General features: G+C 38.3%; 3 protein-coding genes across 4 annotated transcripts; 2 read left to right on the top strand and 1 right to left on the bottom strand.

The window, feature by feature from the left end:
• Positions 1-337: 337 nt before the first annotated feature.
• Positions 338-1,361, bottom strand: LOC135679380 (small ribosomal subunit protein eS27y-like). Its single transcript, XM_065193072.1, has 4 exons — positions 1,231-1,361; positions 1,026-1,127; positions 898-926; positions 338-817 (listed from the first exon to the last, which is right to left on the bottom strand). The coding sequence occupies exons 1-4, from the start codon at positions 1,231-1,233 to the stop codon at positions 691-693; spliced, it is 261 nt and encodes an 86-aa protein (XP_065049144.1). The 5' UTR covers positions 1,234-1,361; the 3' UTR covers positions 338-690.
• A 1,989-nt stretch (positions 1,362-3,350) lies between these two features.
• LOC103992556 (E3 ubiquitin-protein ligase At3g02290) lies at positions 3,351-9,650 on the top strand. 2 transcript variants are annotated; one of them, XM_009412305.3, is made up of 6 exons: positions 3,351-3,512; positions 5,525-5,734; positions 5,835-5,964; positions 7,265-7,685; positions 8,405-8,514; positions 9,293-9,650. In XM_009412305.3, exons 3-6 carry the CDS (start codon positions 5,845-5,847, stop codon positions 9,317-9,319), a joined length of 678 nt encoding a protein of 225 aa, XP_009410580.2. In that variant the 5' UTR covers positions 3,351-3,512; positions 5,525-5,734; positions 5,835-5,844; the 3' UTR covers positions 9,320-9,650. The 2 variants fall into 2 exon arrangements, with proteins under 2 accessions (XP_009410580.2, XP_009410579.2); XM_009412304.3 differs by having other exon boundaries at positions 5,525-5,754.
• Positions 9,651-10,174: 524 nt separating this feature from the next.
• Positions 10,175-17,968, top strand: LOC135679379 (E3 ubiquitin-protein ligase ORTHRUS 2-like). The gene is made up of 9 exons (XM_065193071.1): positions 10,175-11,017; positions 12,922-13,454; positions 13,630-13,755; positions 14,203-14,302; positions 14,412-14,473; positions 15,350-15,452; positions 15,967-16,105; positions 16,228-16,445; positions 16,536-17,968. Exons 1-9 carry the CDS (start codon positions 10,409-10,411, stop codon positions 17,472-17,474), a joined length of 2,829 nt encoding a protein of 942 aa, XP_065049143.1. The 5' UTR covers positions 10,175-10,408; the 3' UTR covers positions 17,475-17,968.
• The last annotated feature ends 713 nt before the right edge of the window (positions 17,969-18,681 follow it).

The following is an 18,681-nucleotide window of genomic DNA, read 5'->3' as shown; positions in this document are numbered from 1 at the left end:
CCGACGATGCTTTTTATTCCATACCAAGAACGTATCATCACTCGCCAACTCTAAAGGAAACCAAATGTGCAAGTGTAGGCAAACCTGAATGGCTCAAACTCAACCAAAAATTGTGAGCAGACAAATCTCATTTGGTGATGGAATAACAAGAAGCAGCAACCGGACATCGAGTGCCAATCAAGAGTACAGCTATATTGAAGTGATCACATTAAAGCAAAGTTCAACATGAAATGCAATAAGATGACATTCAAAACCCTAGCTTGATCTTAAGATCACATCCTTCACTAGATCAACCTTAAGCATTAGTAAGAAAAAGATGCAGAGTAAACCTGATCGATGCAAAGCAAGCATTACTTATATTGCATAGCACGAACATATCATCACTCACCATACACCAAATCTAAATGTCGTGTGAAGATGCGAACCTACTATGATGGTGTAGGCAACATGAACGACTCAAACTTGACCGGAAGTTGTGAGCAGAAGAATCACACTTTGTAATGCAATCGTATGAAGCAATTGGACACAGAGTGCCAATCAAGAGGACAGTTCTATTCAATTACCCACGCTAAAATAAACTTCAACAAGAAATGCAATAAGACGCCATTCAAAACCCTAACTTCATGTTAAGATCTCAACCTTCACCAAATCATCCTTAAGCGTTGCCGAGAAAAAGGTGCAGAGCAAGAGTCAATCTCCCTTCCGCCGGAAGGAGCAGCCCTCGGTGAGCCTGGCGCGCCCCCCGGTCGGCTGGCAGAGGACGGTCTGGCAGTTGCCGCATACAACCACGGTCTGCGAGTGGCTGAACACAGTAGTTCTGCAAATTCGGACATCAAAAGCATGAATCATACCAGATCATTAGACATCTGACTATCGGTTGAAGAAACAGCATCTTACATGTTGAAGCAGCCTTGGCACTTCACATCCTAGGGTTTCAAAGACACAACAGATGTTTAGCAAGAAAGAAAGAAGGAAAGGAAAACAACAGCTGAAAACTGTCACGATGACGAGGGTAGATCGATTACCATGAAGAAGGAGTTGGGGGACTGCACGAGGCGCTTGAGCTTGTGCCTCCTCTTCTCGAGCTCGGCCGGAGGGTTCAGCAGATCGACATCGTTCGGTAGCACCTGATCGCCCGAGGCAACAAAATCAACGAACGATCGAAGGTGGAAAACGAGTAAACAATCGGATCCATGAAGGGAAACGAAATCCACGAGTAGAAGATTTTACCATCTTGGTGGAAACCTTAGGACCTCTTCGAAAGCGAGGAAGTCCAGTAAGCGGCAGCGAGAGAAGACCGTAAACCCTAATCGTGGCGACGATCCATATATATATATATATATATATATATATATATTGCAGTCTCCCTCCGTTAATTATCACATTGGTAGTAAAAATAATTAATGAATTAAATATATAATAAAATATAAAATTACATTCGATTATAATTATCAAAAAATAATTTTGGGATGAAAAACACTGAACTTTTTTGGATAATGCACTGAAAAATAATAAGTGTTATGAAATACCCAAAATGTTAGTCTTTTTTAGGGAAATAATTATATATATTATATTAACATTTTAATTGTATATTTTATTGAATAAAATATTTAAAGTGATATCCTAAAATTATCCAAATATACCATGTAATTAATTAGGTTTCAAATCATCTCAAGAAGTATAAATGACAATAGACAATTGGTGGACTAATTCATGTGTGGGCCGAAGATAGTTGACTCTGTTGTATGCTTCAATTCCTCAAACGAGTAATTAATTGTTTTTACTTCCACAAAACAACTACATAATTTTCTTTAAACGTCCGGTGGCATATGATATATATTTTTTCCTTTCCTCTATTATGTGTTATGCTCTTTTTTTGTGTGGGTATGTTGTGTAAATATCTTTTCATAAAACTGAAATATTGTTAAATAGAAATAAATAAGTTAAAAATATAAGACAAGTTATTTATTCTATGGGCATGATGATAGATATAAAAGATTAATTTATTATATCCGAAGAAGGGACGGAGGCAATGATTTGGATGTATTTGGAGGTTATGTCTTATCATTTGATTCTAAGTGGGTCATTTATTCTTTCGTTATCTTTTTATTCACAAACGAACGCGAGGGGCGATAGAAAAAGATAGACCTCGCGAGCAATGGATGGGGGAATAAGGCAAAGGTGACGGGTACTCGACGAGTGGAGATGTTCAACGGGAAGGGAAAGGAATGATATTTTCAAATTTACAAAAAAAAATAAGAGCATTATTTAGAAAATAAAAATAAAAAAAATAATAGCACTATTTGAAAAAAAAATGAAAAAATGAGTTTTTTTAAATATCATTAAAAAAAATAATACGATAAAATAAATATATAAAAAATTAAATTCAGAGAACAACTTATACTCTTAAAATTTTATCACATACCACTAATACTTTAAAGAATTATCATTGAATATATCATCGCTTTCACCTTGCATTGTCTTGACATCATCTCGCATTATCATTGCACGAGGAATCAAGGGTGTGAGTGCCATCGCTACATTTACGAATCTCGTTGGCTCTCATTGAACTTATCACTCATAGTCCTCGCACAATTGAAGAGGGGGCACGAGGGTTATCGTTGCCTTCGTATATCTTATTAGTCATTATCATACTTATTACCTGTAGCTCTCATATAAGAAAGGAGTTGAGAGCGAGGACCATTATTACCTCTACGAATCCCACTAGTTTCCATCATACGTATCACCCATAATCTTTGCGTAAGAAAAGAGGTGGCACGAGGGCTATCATTACCTCAATAAGCCTTGTTCACCCTCGTTAAATTCATCGTTCCCTCCGTACCTCCACTCTTATTCGAGGGCTAGGAGCGATAGATTTGAAAAGTGGAGACGAGAAGATTTAATAAATATAGAAATAAAATAATCTTGTTAAGGAAGAAGGGATGGTTCGTAAAAAATTTTCGAGTAGGAATCACTTTCTGGATAATTTTTTTTTTTAATAGGAGTTTTTCCATAAATTCGCTCAATTAAAAACGAAAGTGTTGATGGTGAGTGACGTCATAATTAATTTATAGCAGATTCCAAGAATCAGGTAAAAAACAAAAAATTGCAGCAGCGTACACTAACTTTACACGTCTAAACCCTCGCGCAAGCGTCTAACTATGCGGCCACGTAATCCACCGTTCTTTTCTTTTCCTGCAACGCATCAGGGCCCTCGTTTGATGCTCTGCGTCAAACGAACGGTCGATGTGGCATCGCCGCCTAAGTGTCGGTTACAAGCGATTTGTTCGCATAAGTCATCTCTAGGCAACCGCACGTACGATAATGGAGTCGCGGCGTCAAGCGACAGCCCACCAAGCGCCTCTGCCGTCTCTTCTTCTCGCCCAAATTCCAAAGGTAATTAGTGCTAGCTCGATCCGATCGCTCCTATCCAGGTACGAATCTTCGCCCCGACTCCCCGGGACCTCCTGCTCCGTTTCTAGCTCGCTCGATCTGTCGCCGTCTGCTTGAAGGTATTAGATACTCTTGCCGCTTGCTCACGCTTGCTCTAAATCTTGAACGGTTATTGCTAATTTTTGGAACCGATGATGTCATTGTTGGTGCAGTTCTAAACTCTTTCTGCTTTATGGTTGTATGATGTATTATGGCAAAAGAATAACTTTCTGCTTTTTGTATGCTTAGCTTTCTGATTAGAGTCATAGTTCTCCAGTGTGGATTCAGAATAGACAACCCGAATTATCGTAAATAGTAAGAGTCATGTTCTTTTATTTGTCGGTGATGTAGCGCTTAGTTCGGGAATGGAGCAAAAGGTGTGATTTCTGTAGATCATGAATAGAGAGTAGATGAAATGTTCTGTGACTAGCTGGGGAATTTATGGTTTGACACTATAATTTTTTGTACACGCTTCTGGAAGCTTTTTGTTTGTCTTAGATGCAAGTAAAGGAGATGGTGACGGGGGAAGCATGCTGAGCCTTATCTTTTACTGAATTTGTCTGTCAGCTGAAACATGGATTGAAGAGATAGCCGGTCAATAATACTTGGCAAAAGCTTCTGGTCGATATTGTAGAAGTGATAAGATGGAAAGAGAGTTATTGCAGTTTATCTAATGCTCAATGTTCGCACAATTGCCACAAAGAAGGGCATGCTTGTCATGGATGAAAGCTAGATATAGAAACCTTGGCTTGCAGCTTGACTTGACTACGAAGGGTAGACAATAATTATAGGAAGATGAAAGAAATTGAGGATCTATAATTGAAGACTGGGGTAACTAATTGTGCTTAGCCTGGTGGTGGTTCCTTAGTATTGTGTTGTGTTCAGCCTACTGGTTAGTAATGTTGAATTTTGCATAATTTCAGTGAGTTATAGCCATACCATAATGTTGGTACCAAGACAGTCATTTCATGTGTTAGTTTTGTGTTGTGCTCAACATACTGGTTGGTAATGTTAAATTTTGCAGAATTTCAGTGAGTTATAGCCATGCCATATTGTTGGTACCAAGACAGTTATTTCATGCCAATGGTTTTTGGACCCCACACTATCAAGTTTCTGGATATATAAAATGTTACCGTGACAATTTTTCCAGCATGGAGTTTGCCAGCGAAATCCAGACATTTCTATATACATTTGATTTGAGGTTGAATGTTCAAACTTATAGAGGTGTCTTCCGAAATATTTGGGACCCTAGAACTTTATCAAGAACCATCAATTCTCATGGATTCATCTTTTCCCAGCACCCGTTATATATGTTGTTGGTTCTTGTGAATCTTGGCCATGAGTGTAGATGCCAAAAAAATAAAAGATTTTTAGTTCTTCCTTGTTACAATCTATCTGCAAGTTTATTGAAGTATTGGAAGGTTGCTCCTAAGTAGCATGAGCTCAAATGGTAGTAATATTGGTTTTCTATACTCATGTAAGGAGAAACATATTGATGTTGTTCTACTTTGCCCCTGATAAAAATGTACACCAGTTTCATACAACTACTTTAGAATCGTATCTGGTTGTGAAAGTCTTCTGAACTTCTGTTCGAGTGTTTTAGTCTTAGCAGTTTTCTATAGAGCTGATTTTGTACCGGTGGATTAGATATGATGAAAATGTTTGTGATGACTTTGATAAGCTTTTGTCATAGATTAACAATTTGAGGTTCATGTATTTCATAACTGGAAAGCATGCAGGTATGGTGCTTGGTTTGAAGTTCAACATTGTTTTCGTGGTGATTTGATAAATTTAGACCAGATATGAATATGCATAATTTAACATGCTCATAGGGTTAGCATGGTTCCTGAACATGTGGTCAAAATTTTCTGTTCCATGCTTATGAAAAATTGATGTCCAATTAAAAAAGTGGCTCAAGGTGATGAACCCTGAAAATATGTATGTTTTTAGTAGTAAAGCTTTTTATTTTTTCTCGGTTTATGGGCTCACATCCTGTTGGCATGTTGCTTGATTACTGTCGTTTAGCTGTTTTTCCTGTTTATAATCTATCTTCATATGTCCACTGAATTTTGCATATTGTTTTGACAACCAGGAGGTACAAATACCGGGTCAATGTTATCTCTGAAAACAGAGCTCTCAGTGTCTTGTCAATAACCTGACGGATATGAAGTACTCATCTTATGGAGCTATTGAAGCATCTTTTGTTTCAAGCACTGTTTCAGAAGATATTGGAGGACGCAGACAAGCAATTGTCCTCTTAGAATCTTTTTAAGGCTTGATCAGTAGTAAGATATTTTTGCAGGTTTGACATCCTGCTCAGTGGTAACTTCACGACCTTGAGTATATTACTGCAGAAATGGCCTCAGACCCTCAACTATTTTCCCTTTGCCTGAATTTGCCAGAAACTGCATTATGGGTGCATTCTGTTGCTGTCTGTGTCCGGAGGACTTTGAAGAACATGCCCACACAAGCAATCCCATATATCGACAATGCATATGCTTAAGATATTTCTTTCATCAGCTCTTGAATGGGGTAATGTCATACTCTTCAGTTTATCATAGTTCTTTAAAGAACATACCAAGATAAATATCTCAATGCGACAGAATTAAAAAAGAAAAAGCTAGACTTGCTAGTGGGGAGATTGAATTAGTGAGTGGGCTTGTTGGCCCCTCGTTTCATAACTCAACTAGAAATGCAACAGGGAGGCCCTTTCCCACACCTCTTTCAACTACAAATGCATCAATAGTTCCCTTACTGAGCTGGCTTCTTTTTTCTGCCATCTTTTACACTTGATAAGACTCTTTCTTGAATAAGGGAAAGAAAATAAAAAAAAAACCTTTTCGAGCTGGACAGGACCTATTAAGGCCCATATGAGCTGGATCAAAGCTGAGTAATGCTGAATTGGCTGCCATAAACTGTGCAGGTTCAGATATGCTCCCACAAGCTAATATGTGCCATCCCAGGGCATATGGGTTTGGCACTGATGTCATCTGGGCCTCCATAAGTTGCCAGCCAAGATGATTTTTGGCCAGCATTAGCCGAACAAGGTCCATCATCGACCATATATAGTTAGGCTGTGTTTGCATCGAAGTAGCTTGTTTTATGAGAGCTAGTTGCAGAGCAAGAACATAGGATAATAGTTGGGAGGCCATTATCTTTGTGTTTCTCCAGTAAGATGCATTCAAAAATTCGATTGGGGCATTGCACCAGGTTTAACCACCTTTCTTTAGGATAGCTGATCTGGCACATTTTCTCTTCACCTTAGTCACTAGGATGATTAAACGCTAATAGTTCCTATAGCTTTTGCAAAGAGCTCTTAGCTGATTTCTTCTTAGTTATACTTGGATCCGTACTTAATCTAAACTCTGAAGCAACAAACCAAAAGTCTGAAGCATCCACGAAAAGATTATTGTAGTATGATGAGGACCACCATGAGAGTATAAAAACAGAGAAAAAAGTTCCAAGTAATGTTTCATATGTTGGTCAGATAGAAACAAAGTCAATTCAACTAGGACTCAACTTAGTGCCTTACTGTTATCATTGGATTTACGTCTAATAACTCCAATCTGAATGTCTGAGATTTGACGATCGTTTCGTTGCCTCCTAATGTGTCTATATTCTTATTGTTGACATTAATTCATAGTGTTAATTGAACTGCACTACTGTATAGACAAACCTGAACAAGTTAAGCTGGTTATATACTTTTCCATGGTATCTGTTTCATTGTCAACCTCATTGGAATCTTCAATAGATGTTCCAGTTTTAATAATTTTGGTAGTTCTACTGCTCATCTGATGGTGAGTTTATAATCAAGTTCCTTTCATCTTTACAGTATGGTGCAATGTTTCAAAGACTTGATGGGCGCTCAGTACCTTCCCAGATTCAAGCAGCAACTTCATCTACATCAACAACAGCTGGAAATACTTATGATAATTCATTGTGTGAGAGTCATCATCTTGTGCCTAGACCACCACCTTATGAGGCAGACCCTAGATACGCACGTGAGGGATTGATCTCAAGGCGTGAGAAGTCTATGAGCCACCTACAAGAAGATTTACAGACTCTTAGAAGAAATGGTAGCAGTTCTGCTGTTGAAACCTTGGCTGCTGTTAGAAAGCGAATTGCAGAAACTGAAGTGGGACAAAAACTTATCCATGCTGAATCAGAGAAAAATCTAGCTGCAAAAACACGTGATACAGGTTTTGTTTTTACAACTTCAGAAGATGAAGATGTATGCCCTACATGTCTGGAAGGTAAATTTTATAGAAAGAAAAGCTGTGTTGTATTTAATCACTTCAAAGTCCAAACCACATTCAAATGTTTCATCATAACATGATCAACAAAACCATTATTTTGTTTGAATTCCAAAGGTTCAATACTCTTGGAATCTTTTGGTTGATTGACAATTGGAAACTAAAAGTCAGTTCTTGAATCTTTTGTTTTTCAACTATGAAATAATCTCTTAACTTTAATGGGGCTGGTAGTTAATCACAAGGAAAAAGAAAACAAAGAATGGAAAAACAACTGCACCTTCCGGTGATATATATAGCAGTCATGATCTTCAAATTCATGTCAACCATAGTCATAACTCTTTTTCCATTCTTTTTATATCTTTTGCTGCACGTTATTACGGCGTGAAATAATTAATATTGACATTATTATTCCAATAAAAGGAAACCTAAACTAATGCTCTAATTAAGGCTATAAAGTTAGTCCGAGGACCAAACCTTGTTAATGATAGGAGAACCTTAATTACCATGCATGTGTAACCATAACTGTTATTGTTATTACTTCGACACTGCTTTGTTATTGATGATTCTGATTTTTGTATGTGATAATCTGTTTTGCACATTTCCGATTCTGGTAATTACTTCCATGTGTTAAATTATCTTCTGTACCCGAGAGTCCAAAATTTATACTGGCAGCTCATGGTCATTTGAAGGACTCTAAACATAATGGCTGCTCTTTGCAGAATATTCTTCAGAAAATCCAAAAATTGTAGCAAAATGCTCTCATCATTTTCATTTGAGCTGTATATATGAATGGATGGAAAGAAGTGACAGTTGTCCAGTCTGTGGCAAGGTATCAAATGATTTCATCTTCTGTATGTTATGCTACCTTTTTGTTGGATATAGGAATTTGCTTGTTAGATTGGAGGAACAATTTAACTCAGAGTTTAAGAACTCCATATATTTCTTTTGAAGCTTCCGATATCATATATATTCCAGTGATTCATGATACCTTCAAATGTGCTCATTCCTGTGTACTTGAACTTATTTATTTATAATTAAATTATGGATTAATGTAGCTATCTTTCTGAAGACATGAGAATGCACTAAAACACTCAACCTTATCCTCTTGATTATTGTTCCTCTGAACTACTTTTTTTCCTCTCTACTGTTTCATCACCAAAGAGAACCGAAGAGGAGAAGTAGGAAGTCAAAATGAAGGTTGTGGTAATGGACAAAGAAGATAATCTTGTTAATAAATGGCTGTATCAGAACTGCTTACTACACTGAGTGTCTGAGGGTACTTTCATAACGTTATTGAGGTTGTAGATGTATGATATTTGCTACTATGGAGATGAATGAGTAAAGCTGGGATTAGTGCAGCGTGTACATATGCAATTTTGCCTGCCTAGATTTAAGTCTGCTGCTTCTTTTTCTTGGCCGGTTTCAAATTGTTCTCATCATGCAAATAGTTGCAGTGCTTAGTTCTTTCTAACTCCGGTTCCTTCTCTGAGCTACTTTTATAAGAGTAATTTCAATAGCCAAATATCATATGGCTAAGTGTCATAACCTAGATTATCATGCAATTTGTTCTTTGTTAATTTTGTGGGGGCATTGGTTATAAATCTCAGGAGATGGAATTTTGTGAGAGCCCGTGATAAAGACTTATTTGCGGCACAACAATTGCGGAGCAAGCCATACTTGATGAATGCTTTTAAATAGATTTCTGTCACCGCCATAAGAACTATCAACAAAATGGAAGTTTGTATCTTTCATCAAGTTGTTCACAGGAAAAATATTTATGTATCATATAAATAACGTGTGTTATGAGTTTTTTTTTTTCTCTCTGTTCTACTGTGTTGCATCATCTGCAATATGTCCCACAAGTCTAGTCTGTTGCATTACCTATGCATTGATGTATGTTCTTTCTACGAAGTATGAAGTATACCGAAAGAAATACAATTACTAATAACCTTTAACTTGTGTTCAGATGTCTTGTTTGCAGGTCTTTCTGGATTATCCTTTCACTACTTTAATTTTGTGCTTAAAGAGTTGCTTTTTTGTCAAAGCATATTCTGCTGGTCATTGATAGATATAATAATCCTTAAAAGAATGTTGGAAGTCAAGCATGAACCAGTCAGGCCACAGATCCTGCTTATCCTCTTTGCTGCTTTAATTTCTCTTGCTGTGTTTAATCAACTTGATTCTTTAGTTTTATCTGGGAATGCTCAATTGATATGCAATGTTGAACTGTCATCCCATTGTTCATTTTACATATGGCTTCTTTCCCATACAGATGACTGGCTTCTCTTCTTCAGTGACTTTGGCTTCTGTGTTATTCACCTACAGTGCAAATTATAGTGTAAAAGACTTTATGCCTTGCCATGATCTTACCATCATTAAATTATCATTACATACATATTTAAATTTTAATTTAGTTAAAATTTTGATTTATATGATTGTTTAATTTTAATTTGACGAAGCTAATTGGTCGATTATGAATTGTTGATGAGCTGTAATTACATGAAATTTCTTAGATTTTCGCACATGATTTGGCTTTGTCTGTTGAGTTCTTCGACCAAGATATAAGCCAATGGCAATGTCACTTCACCTTTCTGTGGACGTGACGTGGTGCCACTTAAATTGGAATTAGCTCAGCGGTGGGAGGCGGCGCTCGTAACTTTCTACAATGTGTCGTCAATTCATGACGTGGGGCGCTTTTAACTGAGCATTCGCTGTTTGATCTGATGGATTTGACGGGTCAAGCCGACTTCCACCACGCTTTCCCTTTCCGAGGGGCGAATTCAAAACCCATTCCGCTCTCCTTCTCCGTCTCGCCGCGCCACCTACCCCTTGGCCAACCGCCGGCAAGCGAGCCCGTACGCGGCTCCGTGATGGCCTCCCCCGTCGATCTCCCATGCGACGCCGACGGGCGTTGCATGGCCTGCGAGGCGGTGCCGCCTTCGCCGGCGGAGGTGGTGCTATGCCGCACCTGCGCCACCCCCTGGCACGCGCCTTGCCTCTCCCTGCCGCCGGCGACCCTCGCCACCGCGGTCGACTGGGAGTGCCCGGATTGCTCCACCCCGGACGGCTCCGGCATCGGAGCCGCCGTCCCCGACGCCTCCAGTGCCTTGATCGCGTCCATCCGGGCTATCGAGGCCGATCAATCGCTGACGGAGAAGGAGAAGGCCTGGCGGAGGCAGGAACTGGTGGGCGGCAGAGGAAGGGTTCTGGTGGAGAGAGATAAGGAGGAGGAGAAGAAAGGGAAGAAGATGAGAAATGATGATGTTCTTGGTTTCTTGGATGCGAAATTCATCTGTTCCTTTTGCATGCAGTTGCCGGATCGCCCTGTGACTGTGAGTAGCGATTTTTCTTTTCATTACTCTTTTTCCTATTCAAATTATCAGTCGATCTAGATAAAAGAGGCCTTAAATGGAGATTGATAGGCGTTCCTGCTAATATCATCAAGAGGAATGCATGACAGTTGTTTATGGTTTCTTGCCAATGATACGATGCTTCGCTTTCCTTTCGACACTTGTTGCTGCTGAAGTATATTAGTAGCAGGGTAATCCTTCGGGGTAGTTTATGATATGTTACGATTACGAGGGTAATTCCTTTTGTTATTTTATGATATGATTCAGTGATTAGGTTAGATATAGTGATGTAGTCTTTTATCCATTATATTTTGGGTGATTAGTCTAGCAATTTGTTTATTATTATTTTTTTTTGTAGAATTACAAGGGGATTTTGTTGTTTCCGAGTTGATTCTGCTTATGGCAAATGTTATTCAAGACATGCTTGCATCTTTTGTTATTTATAATGTGAAAGTCGTTCTTAGATAGGTAATAAACTATGCAAAGTTATACGCTGATGGAGTTTATGGTTGTTTGGCAAATGAAGACTGATTCATGTCTTTGATTGAATTGGTCATTTTAATGCTTCTGTTGTGATAGATCTAGTTATCATTTCCCAAATGAGATGCCTTTACCTCTGGGGTTTAGCATATCCATATATTTATTCGTTTTCTGCTATCATTAACTTTGCAACATAACGACTCTCTCGAACCCCTTTTACTGTCCCTCAGATGTATGCATCCACACACATGACTGCAGTCATTGGGTGGTTTTGCTTGTGAAAATCAATACAAATGGGAACATCTAAATTTGCATGCATGGCCATTTAAAAGTTCAGACACTTCACTGGAAAAAAACCCACCAAATTTTGCATGGCTGCCTATAATTTAAAGGCTATGTAGTATGTACAATCATTTACGATGGCCTATTGTTTGAAAGTTCTACTTGAGCTTGCATTGTATTGATAAGCATCTTAACAGATAAGCATACATCTGTTGCTGTATGTTCTTGTGACATGTTATTGACTCCAACTGTTGTCATAACAAGGCCCCCACAAGCTCAAAGAGGAGTGCCTTCTGGCCGTTCAAGCCATGTGATTTTCCTGACCTAAGTTTTCTAGTCAGTACTTTCTCTTATGTTCTTAGCTTACTTCCTTTCCTTCTCATGTTATTCAATTTAAGTTAGGCTGTTAGGCATCAGAGGGTCCTAGCTAGATGCCTCTTTGTTGACCTCCTAAGTGTATTCCTTTTTCTCGCAAGGGCTAACCTACCACTTCAACATCTCAATTAGTTATCTCGACAGAAAAGAAAGAAAACTAATTGTCATCCTAAGTTTGGAAGGCTCCATGAAATGGTTAACCAATTTATATGAGGATTAATCCAAGTTTATAACATTTTTTTTTAAATTAAATTTGTATGTTGAAAGCGGAAGAGGAAGGTTCTTTTTGGTCTCAATAATTGCTTTTGTAGAATGGGGCTAAAATCTATATGATCATCGATCATTTGTTTTTCAGAAGAGTTGATGAGCAGGATAAGTCTAGGTCGGAGCATCCATCTTCCTTGTATGGATCAAAAAAATATAACAGAAGGATGACCCCAACATCTGTAGCATGCTGCAGCAGTGAAACTTGTCGCATGCTATTGAACATTATAATCCTCAGGATGGTGTTATGCTCTTTTCTTGTGATTTGAAGTACTACCATTCACGTATGATACTGTATCTCATCATGATTATTTCCATTAGTATATAAAATGTCACCTTTTCCATTGAGAGATTTTATTAGTACTTTTTACAATTCGAATCCATTTTTTATATCTTCTCTCAAGTGTTTTAGATTCTAACAATGCTTATCTTGTGGGCCTGAAGTTAATTTTTTTTTTTTTCCCTTCCTTTCCCGGTTTCTGTAGACACCCTGTGGTCACAACTTCTGCTTGAAATGCTTCCAGAAGTGGGTTGGGCAGGGTAAACATAGTTGTGCAAAATGTCGAGCCCCTATCCCATCTAAAATGGCATGCGAGCCGAGAATCAATTCTGCGATTGTTGTGGCTATTCGCATGGCAAAAACAGCACAGTCAACCATCCCAAGTGATAAAAAACGAGAATATCATTCCATGTGCAATGAAAACAGGCCTGACAAAGCATTTACTACTGAACGAGCCAAAAAGGCTGGAAAAGCTAATGCTTGTAGTGGTCAAATTTTTGTTGCAGTACCTCCTGATCATTTTGGGCCAATCCTTGCAGTGCATGATCCTAAAAGGAAGAAGGGTGTTTTGGTTGGCGAAATATGGGAGGACCGACTGGAATGCAGGCAATGGGGTGCCCACTTACCCCATGTTGCAGGGATTGCAGGGCAATCGAATCAGGGTGCTCAATCCGTTGCATTATCTGGAGGCTACAAGGATGATGAAGATCATGGTGATTGGTTCCTCTACACTGGAAGGTATGAGAGAACAGTTGTCTCAATCTTGTGATTGTTCTCCTATGTTTGATTATTTAACAGTATTATCAACAAATTCTCTGTCTAGGTTATTCTATTGGCATTATTTCTTTAGGAGTAATTTTTTTAAAATTTATTTTTGACTGAATCATTTCCAAGTTATGGTTCATTCTGGCAGTGGGGGAAGGGATTTGAGTGGCAACAAGCGAACTAACAAACACCAGTCATTTGACCAGACATTTGAGAAGCTTAACAAAGCACTACAAGTTAGTTGCCTAAAGGGATACCCTGTTCGAGTAGTTAGGTGAGTGGCTGCACTCTTTTGATTATAATAATTTAAGCTGCAAATTTCATTCTTGCTCATAGTGGTGTCAATTACAACTAGGTAACTTAACTTCATTATGCATGTGTTATTTGACTTTCAATTTATATTACTTCAAAAATATTAGTAAAAAATCTATAAACAAATTGATTTCTTTTACCTTAGTAACACCAAGCACTGGATATGCATTACATCACGTATATTTCATTTATTTAGCTGAAGGTTTTGTCATATACAGTTGAGGGAATCTACTTCTAGAATCACTAAATAGTTGGCTTATTGTATCAGTTGCTTCTGAAATAAGTACATAAGCTTGATGCTATATCAACTGGATTTGGAGCATTTGTCATTGATTGTATGAGTTCAAAAGGTACTTGTTTTGCAGGGCATCTCTTTTTAAAAATGGTCCATTCTATTGATATTCTGCAGATCCCATAAAGAAAAGAGATCCTCATATGCTCCAGAAACTGGGGTTCGCTATGATGGGATTTACAGGATCGAAAAATGTTGGCGCAAAGTTGGGATTCAAGTACACTAACCTTGTAGCTGCTTCCCATTTTCATAGTTTTCTGTGCTCACCATGTTTCTACATTTGAGAAAGAGATTCTGTATTTGCAATAATGGTTGGAAATTTTCAGGGTTTTAAAGTTTGTAGATATCTTTTTGTCCGGTGTGACAATGAACCAGCCCCATGGACAAGGTTTACTTCTTTTTTTTTTCTTTATGGTGGTTTACTCTTCTTTTTCCCTGTTCTATACTTGTTTGTGCATTTGTATACTGTCACGGATAGTGTAAGTGCCAAATACGTGTTCTTAAAATCTTTGATTAGACTAGAAAAGGGATGATCATGCTAGAATTTCTGGGGAGTAGAAAAGTTTCGAAGGAATATATTGTACTAGGAATGCCACACATGGGTTGTCATACCAACTAGGCTGACCTTTTGATGGGTGTTGTCAAATGCCTATATCAATGGTGGAAGCTTCAATTGGAGATAGGGAACGTTTTGACGTAGCTCTTCTTCTGAATATCTTTTGAGATCCGGATTTTCATGAAGTTACTTTATTAAGATTTATCAAGTAATGATGCAGACATTTTGCCTTTTTTTCTTGAAATAAATTCTGTAAACACCTCACCCTTTTGTTGTTAAATTGGATAAATATCAATGTGTCTGAAAAGAAGTACAGCCGGTTGCAAATAGAGACCAAGTTGAGAATCACCGAACATGTTTTATGGCAATTATGTCTATTAGTTGTGATGTTGAAATAGATATGAACTAATAACTAGAATCAGTAGACAAAAGGTAACTAATTTACTGCAAGAAGAACTTAGAATTAAATAAACTACGGTAAGCTTAATTTGCTAATTGAGATCTGGTTGGGGGCTATCTTCAAGACTCTATGAGGATGTCTTAAATACATGTTGCAAAAAGTATGGGGAAAGAAGGTATCCTAAAGTTTTATATGTTATGTTTCTTCAGATTAACATATGCTGGCTCTAGAACTAGGCATGCACTTTTTTCAAATGTTCTATTTGCTGCTTCAATTGTTAATAATTTTTTGTTTGATTTACATTGCAGTGATGAACAAGGGGACCATCCTAGACCTTTGCCTGTCATTAAGGAACTAAAGCATGCCACTGATATCACAATAAGAAAGCAAAGCCCGTCTTGGGATTATGATGTATGTATAGTCTCTCTTTCTCTCTCTATATATATGTTTCTTCCCCCTTCCTCTTCTCACTGCTTTTGCATCAAGTTTAACTAGCCTCAGATACTATGTTTGGACAAAACTAATTATCTAGTTATAGTAATCCATTCTGTAAGTTTATTTAATAGAAAGCACCATCCTGTGTATCTCTATCGGGGATGTCATGCGCAATTTTAAGGATTCACATTGTTTTCAGCTATATCACTTTTAACAGTCTTCCTGGACTAAACACATTAGTATGAAAAGATCTACTTATTGCATCATTGGTATGTCAGGCACACGTAGACATCTGAGGAAACAGTTACTCGAATCTTGGGTTCGTAAATGAATGTTTAGATGGAGTGCCATGTTTGCATTTATGATTACTATTATGTGGTAGTTAAAATGTTAAAATATGAAACATCTGGTCTTATTTATCTTAAGATCGGATTAAGGCCTTCTTAAAGTCTCCATCGTGCTTCTATGCATGCTTTTGTGTTTTCCATAGGAAAAACATGGTTGGAAATGGATCAAGTCTCCACCAACGAGTCGAAAGCATGGGCCCGGTGGAAGTCCATATGAAAGGGGACGAAGGAAATCAAGCAGGACTCCTCAAAGCACATCTGTGAGGGAGAAACTCTTGAAAGGTTGATCTTCATAATTGATATATTTCCTAAGTTCGGCACGGAGTTATATGAATTGGAAATTTTCTATTCATTTTTATAGTTTGGATTTTTAATAATCCCCTCAAATATTTCTAATTCTGCAGAATTGAGCTGCCTAATTTGTTGGAAGGTGATGTCATTTCCACTCACAACCCCATGTGCCCACAACTTTTGCAAGTCATGCTTGCTTGGGTCATTCGCTGACAAGTCATTTGTGCGGGAGAGAACATGGGAAGGGGGTTGGAGCCTTCGAGCTCAAAAAATTATCAAGAAATGCCCTTCTTGTCCTAATGACATCTCTGATTTCTTACAGAATCCCCAGGTACAAGTACTCCTAGGCTTGCTAGAAGAACACTTTAAATCTGAAAGATGACAAAATATATTGTTTCACTGAATCTATTTTTTGCTCCAGGTCAACAGAGAGCTTATGGATCTAATAGAATTACTCCAAAAGAGGAAACACGAAATGAATGGTGAGGAATCAAGTGAGGAAACAAGCAATTTAGTTGACTTGTCATCTGAAGAGGAAAATAATGACCAAGAGAAGAGGTTGAGGAATTATGGAAGTGATCTAGGGAAAAACATGGTTGAAAATGAAAGTGATGTTTTAAAAGGCAAGAAGCTTAAAGGGAAAGCTTTTGATATATGTGAGCAGCAGTATAAATCAGTAGATGGAGAGTCTGAAACTTATGCTGTCAATTGTGAGATGGATGAAATAGGTAAGACTTACTGCCTGGGTCTTAGAAACAAGGTTGTTCACTGTGTCACCTACAAGCGGAGAAAAACTAATTATACGTTGAATGGAATACATAAGACTCGAAGCCTGGGTCTCACAAACAAGGTTGTTCACTATGTCACCTACAAGCGGAGAAAGCTTAATTGTGAGATGGATGAAATAGGTAAGACAAGCTGCCTGGGTCTGACAAACAAGGTTGTTCACTATGTCACCTACAAGCGGAGAAAGCTTCCTTGTGAGATGGATGAAATAGGTAAGACAAGCTGCCTGGGTCTGACAAACAAGGTTGTTCACTACGTCACCTACAAGCGGAGAAAAACCAATTGTGAGATGGATAAAATAGATAAGACAAGCTGCGTGGGTCTGACAAACAAGGTTGTTCGCTATGTCACCTACAAGCGGAGAAATACTAATTATCAGATGGATAAAATAGATAAGATGAACTGCCTGGGTCTCACAAGCAAGGTTGTTCACTATGTCACCTACAAGCGGAGAAATACTAATTATCAGATGGATAAAATAGATAAGATAAACTGCCTGGGTCTCACAAGCAAGGTTGTCTGCTACGTCACCTACAAGCGGAGAAAAACTAATCCGGACAGTTGGAAAACATAGCTTAAAGAAGCCAAGTAGTGATGGAAGAAAATCTTGAATAAAGAATGTCAAGAATCTGATATGGATTGTTTCTGATATTCAGATTTTGGAGGGAAGGATACCAAGAGGTTCAGCTTCAAGTAGATGGGAAAGATACTTAGACGGTGGAGTAATGCATAATATCTGTTGGCTATTTTGAAGAGGAAGCAAAAAGGTATGCAGTGAAACTTTTTTCATCCGATGAGCAACTAGTAACTTTTTTCCAAGTAGACTAGAACAGACATCCGATAGGAATACATGAGCTTAATTTATGTTGCCTTGGCCAATTTTGGTTAACTATCCAACTTAATCAATCACATATTTTGTCGTATATTATACCTTGCTAGAATCTAGTAGATTAGAACCGATTGATACCTTAGCCCTAATCAAATAGATTGGATCTGACATTTGATATATTTTTGTTTACCATGCAAATGTTATGGCGTGATGGAAGACGAAGCTTTTTCTTTTTGCAAGATTTATCGAGTTGCTTTCGTCCCATGCTTCTTTTTTTGTTGTGCATTAAACAACTTACTTAGCATCATTCGAGCAGGAGAAACAGATCAATTTAAATATCTACCTATAACGTGTCATCCATTTCTCAACATTGATCATCCTAGTCTCATATGATACCAGCTATGGCTGTGGCCAATAATTGTTTCCTGTGGTAAGCTAGTGGTCATTGTCATAGAATCTTTACGACTTGGGGTGTTCAAGAATCTCTACCCTCTCTTTATGCCCAATAATTTCACTGCCTTTATTATTACAAAGCATGTCTCCACCCTTTGTCATCCATTTTCAAGTTCTTTTTCCTGCTTTTGTTCCCGTTCTCCAACTTTTGTTCGTTCCACCGGTGCTAATCTCCAGGAAAACAAGCTTTTGTACGAGAGCCCTTTTTACATACGCACGCCAAATAGTTCATCTAGCGACTAAACGGTGCGTCCCGCACTGGCCTGAGGTCCATTTCGATCGCGGCCGACAGGCGGCCATGATTCGCTCTTCGTTGCAATTTCTGGCGACGCCAATGATTCCCTCTTGCCGGGCTAAGAGATCGTACGCCCACCATCCTCGAGATTCGGGCTGTCGCTGAGATGTGCGATGGTGGGTGTCGATGGAGTCGCGGCGCTATTAGTCGGAGGAATGGAAGGAGCCCGAGGACTTTAAAGTAAAAAGAAAACGAGGAACGGCC

The sequence above is a fragment of the Musa acuminata genome, chromosome BXJ1-7 (assembly GCF_036884655.1).
Source record: "Musa acuminata AAA Group cultivar baxijiao chromosome BXJ1-7, Cavendish_Baxijiao_AAA, whole genome shotgun sequence".
In the NCBI taxonomy this organism is placed as follows: domain Eukaryota; kingdom Viridiplantae; phylum Streptophyta; class Magnoliopsida; order Zingiberales; family Musaceae; genus Musa; species Musa acuminata.
This window is presented reverse-complemented; position numbering and strand designations above follow the sequence as displayed.

Bases quoted from the DNA above. Each gene is read 5' to 3' on its own strand.
- LOC103992556 (XM_009412305.3), top strand. From the start codon at position 5,845: ATGGGTGCATTCTGTTGCTGTCTGTGTCCGGAGGACTTTGAAGAACAT. The intron at 5,965-7,264 runs GTAATGTCATAC...TCATCTTTACAG, and splicing joins TTCATCAGCTCTTGAATGGG to TATGGTGCAATGTTTCAAAG. The intron at 7,686-8,404 runs GTAAATTTTATA...TGCTCTTTGCAG, and splicing joins ATGCCCTACATGTCTGGAAG to AATATTCTTCAGAAAATCCA.
- LOC135679379 (XM_065193071.1), top strand. From the start codon at position 10,409: ATGGATTTGACGGGTCAAGCCGACTTCCACCACGCTTTCCCTTTCCGA. The intron at 14,474-15,349 runs GTTTACTTCTTT...TTTACATTGCAG, and splicing joins GAACCAGCCCCATGGACAAG to TGATGAACAAGGGGACCATC. The intron at 16,446-16,535 runs GTACAAGTACTC...TTTTTGCTCCAG, and splicing joins ATTTCTTACAGAATCCCCAG to GTCAACAGAGAGCTTATGGA.
- LOC135679380 (XM_065193072.1), bottom strand. The intron at 927-1,025 runs GTAATCGATCTA...TTGAAACCCTAG, and splicing joins CCCCCAACTCCTTCTTCATG to GATGTGAAGTGCCAAGGCTG. The intron at 818-897 runs GTAAGATGCTGT...CCGAATTTGCAG, and splicing joins TGCCAAGGCTGCTTCAACAT to AACTACTGTGTTCAGCCACT.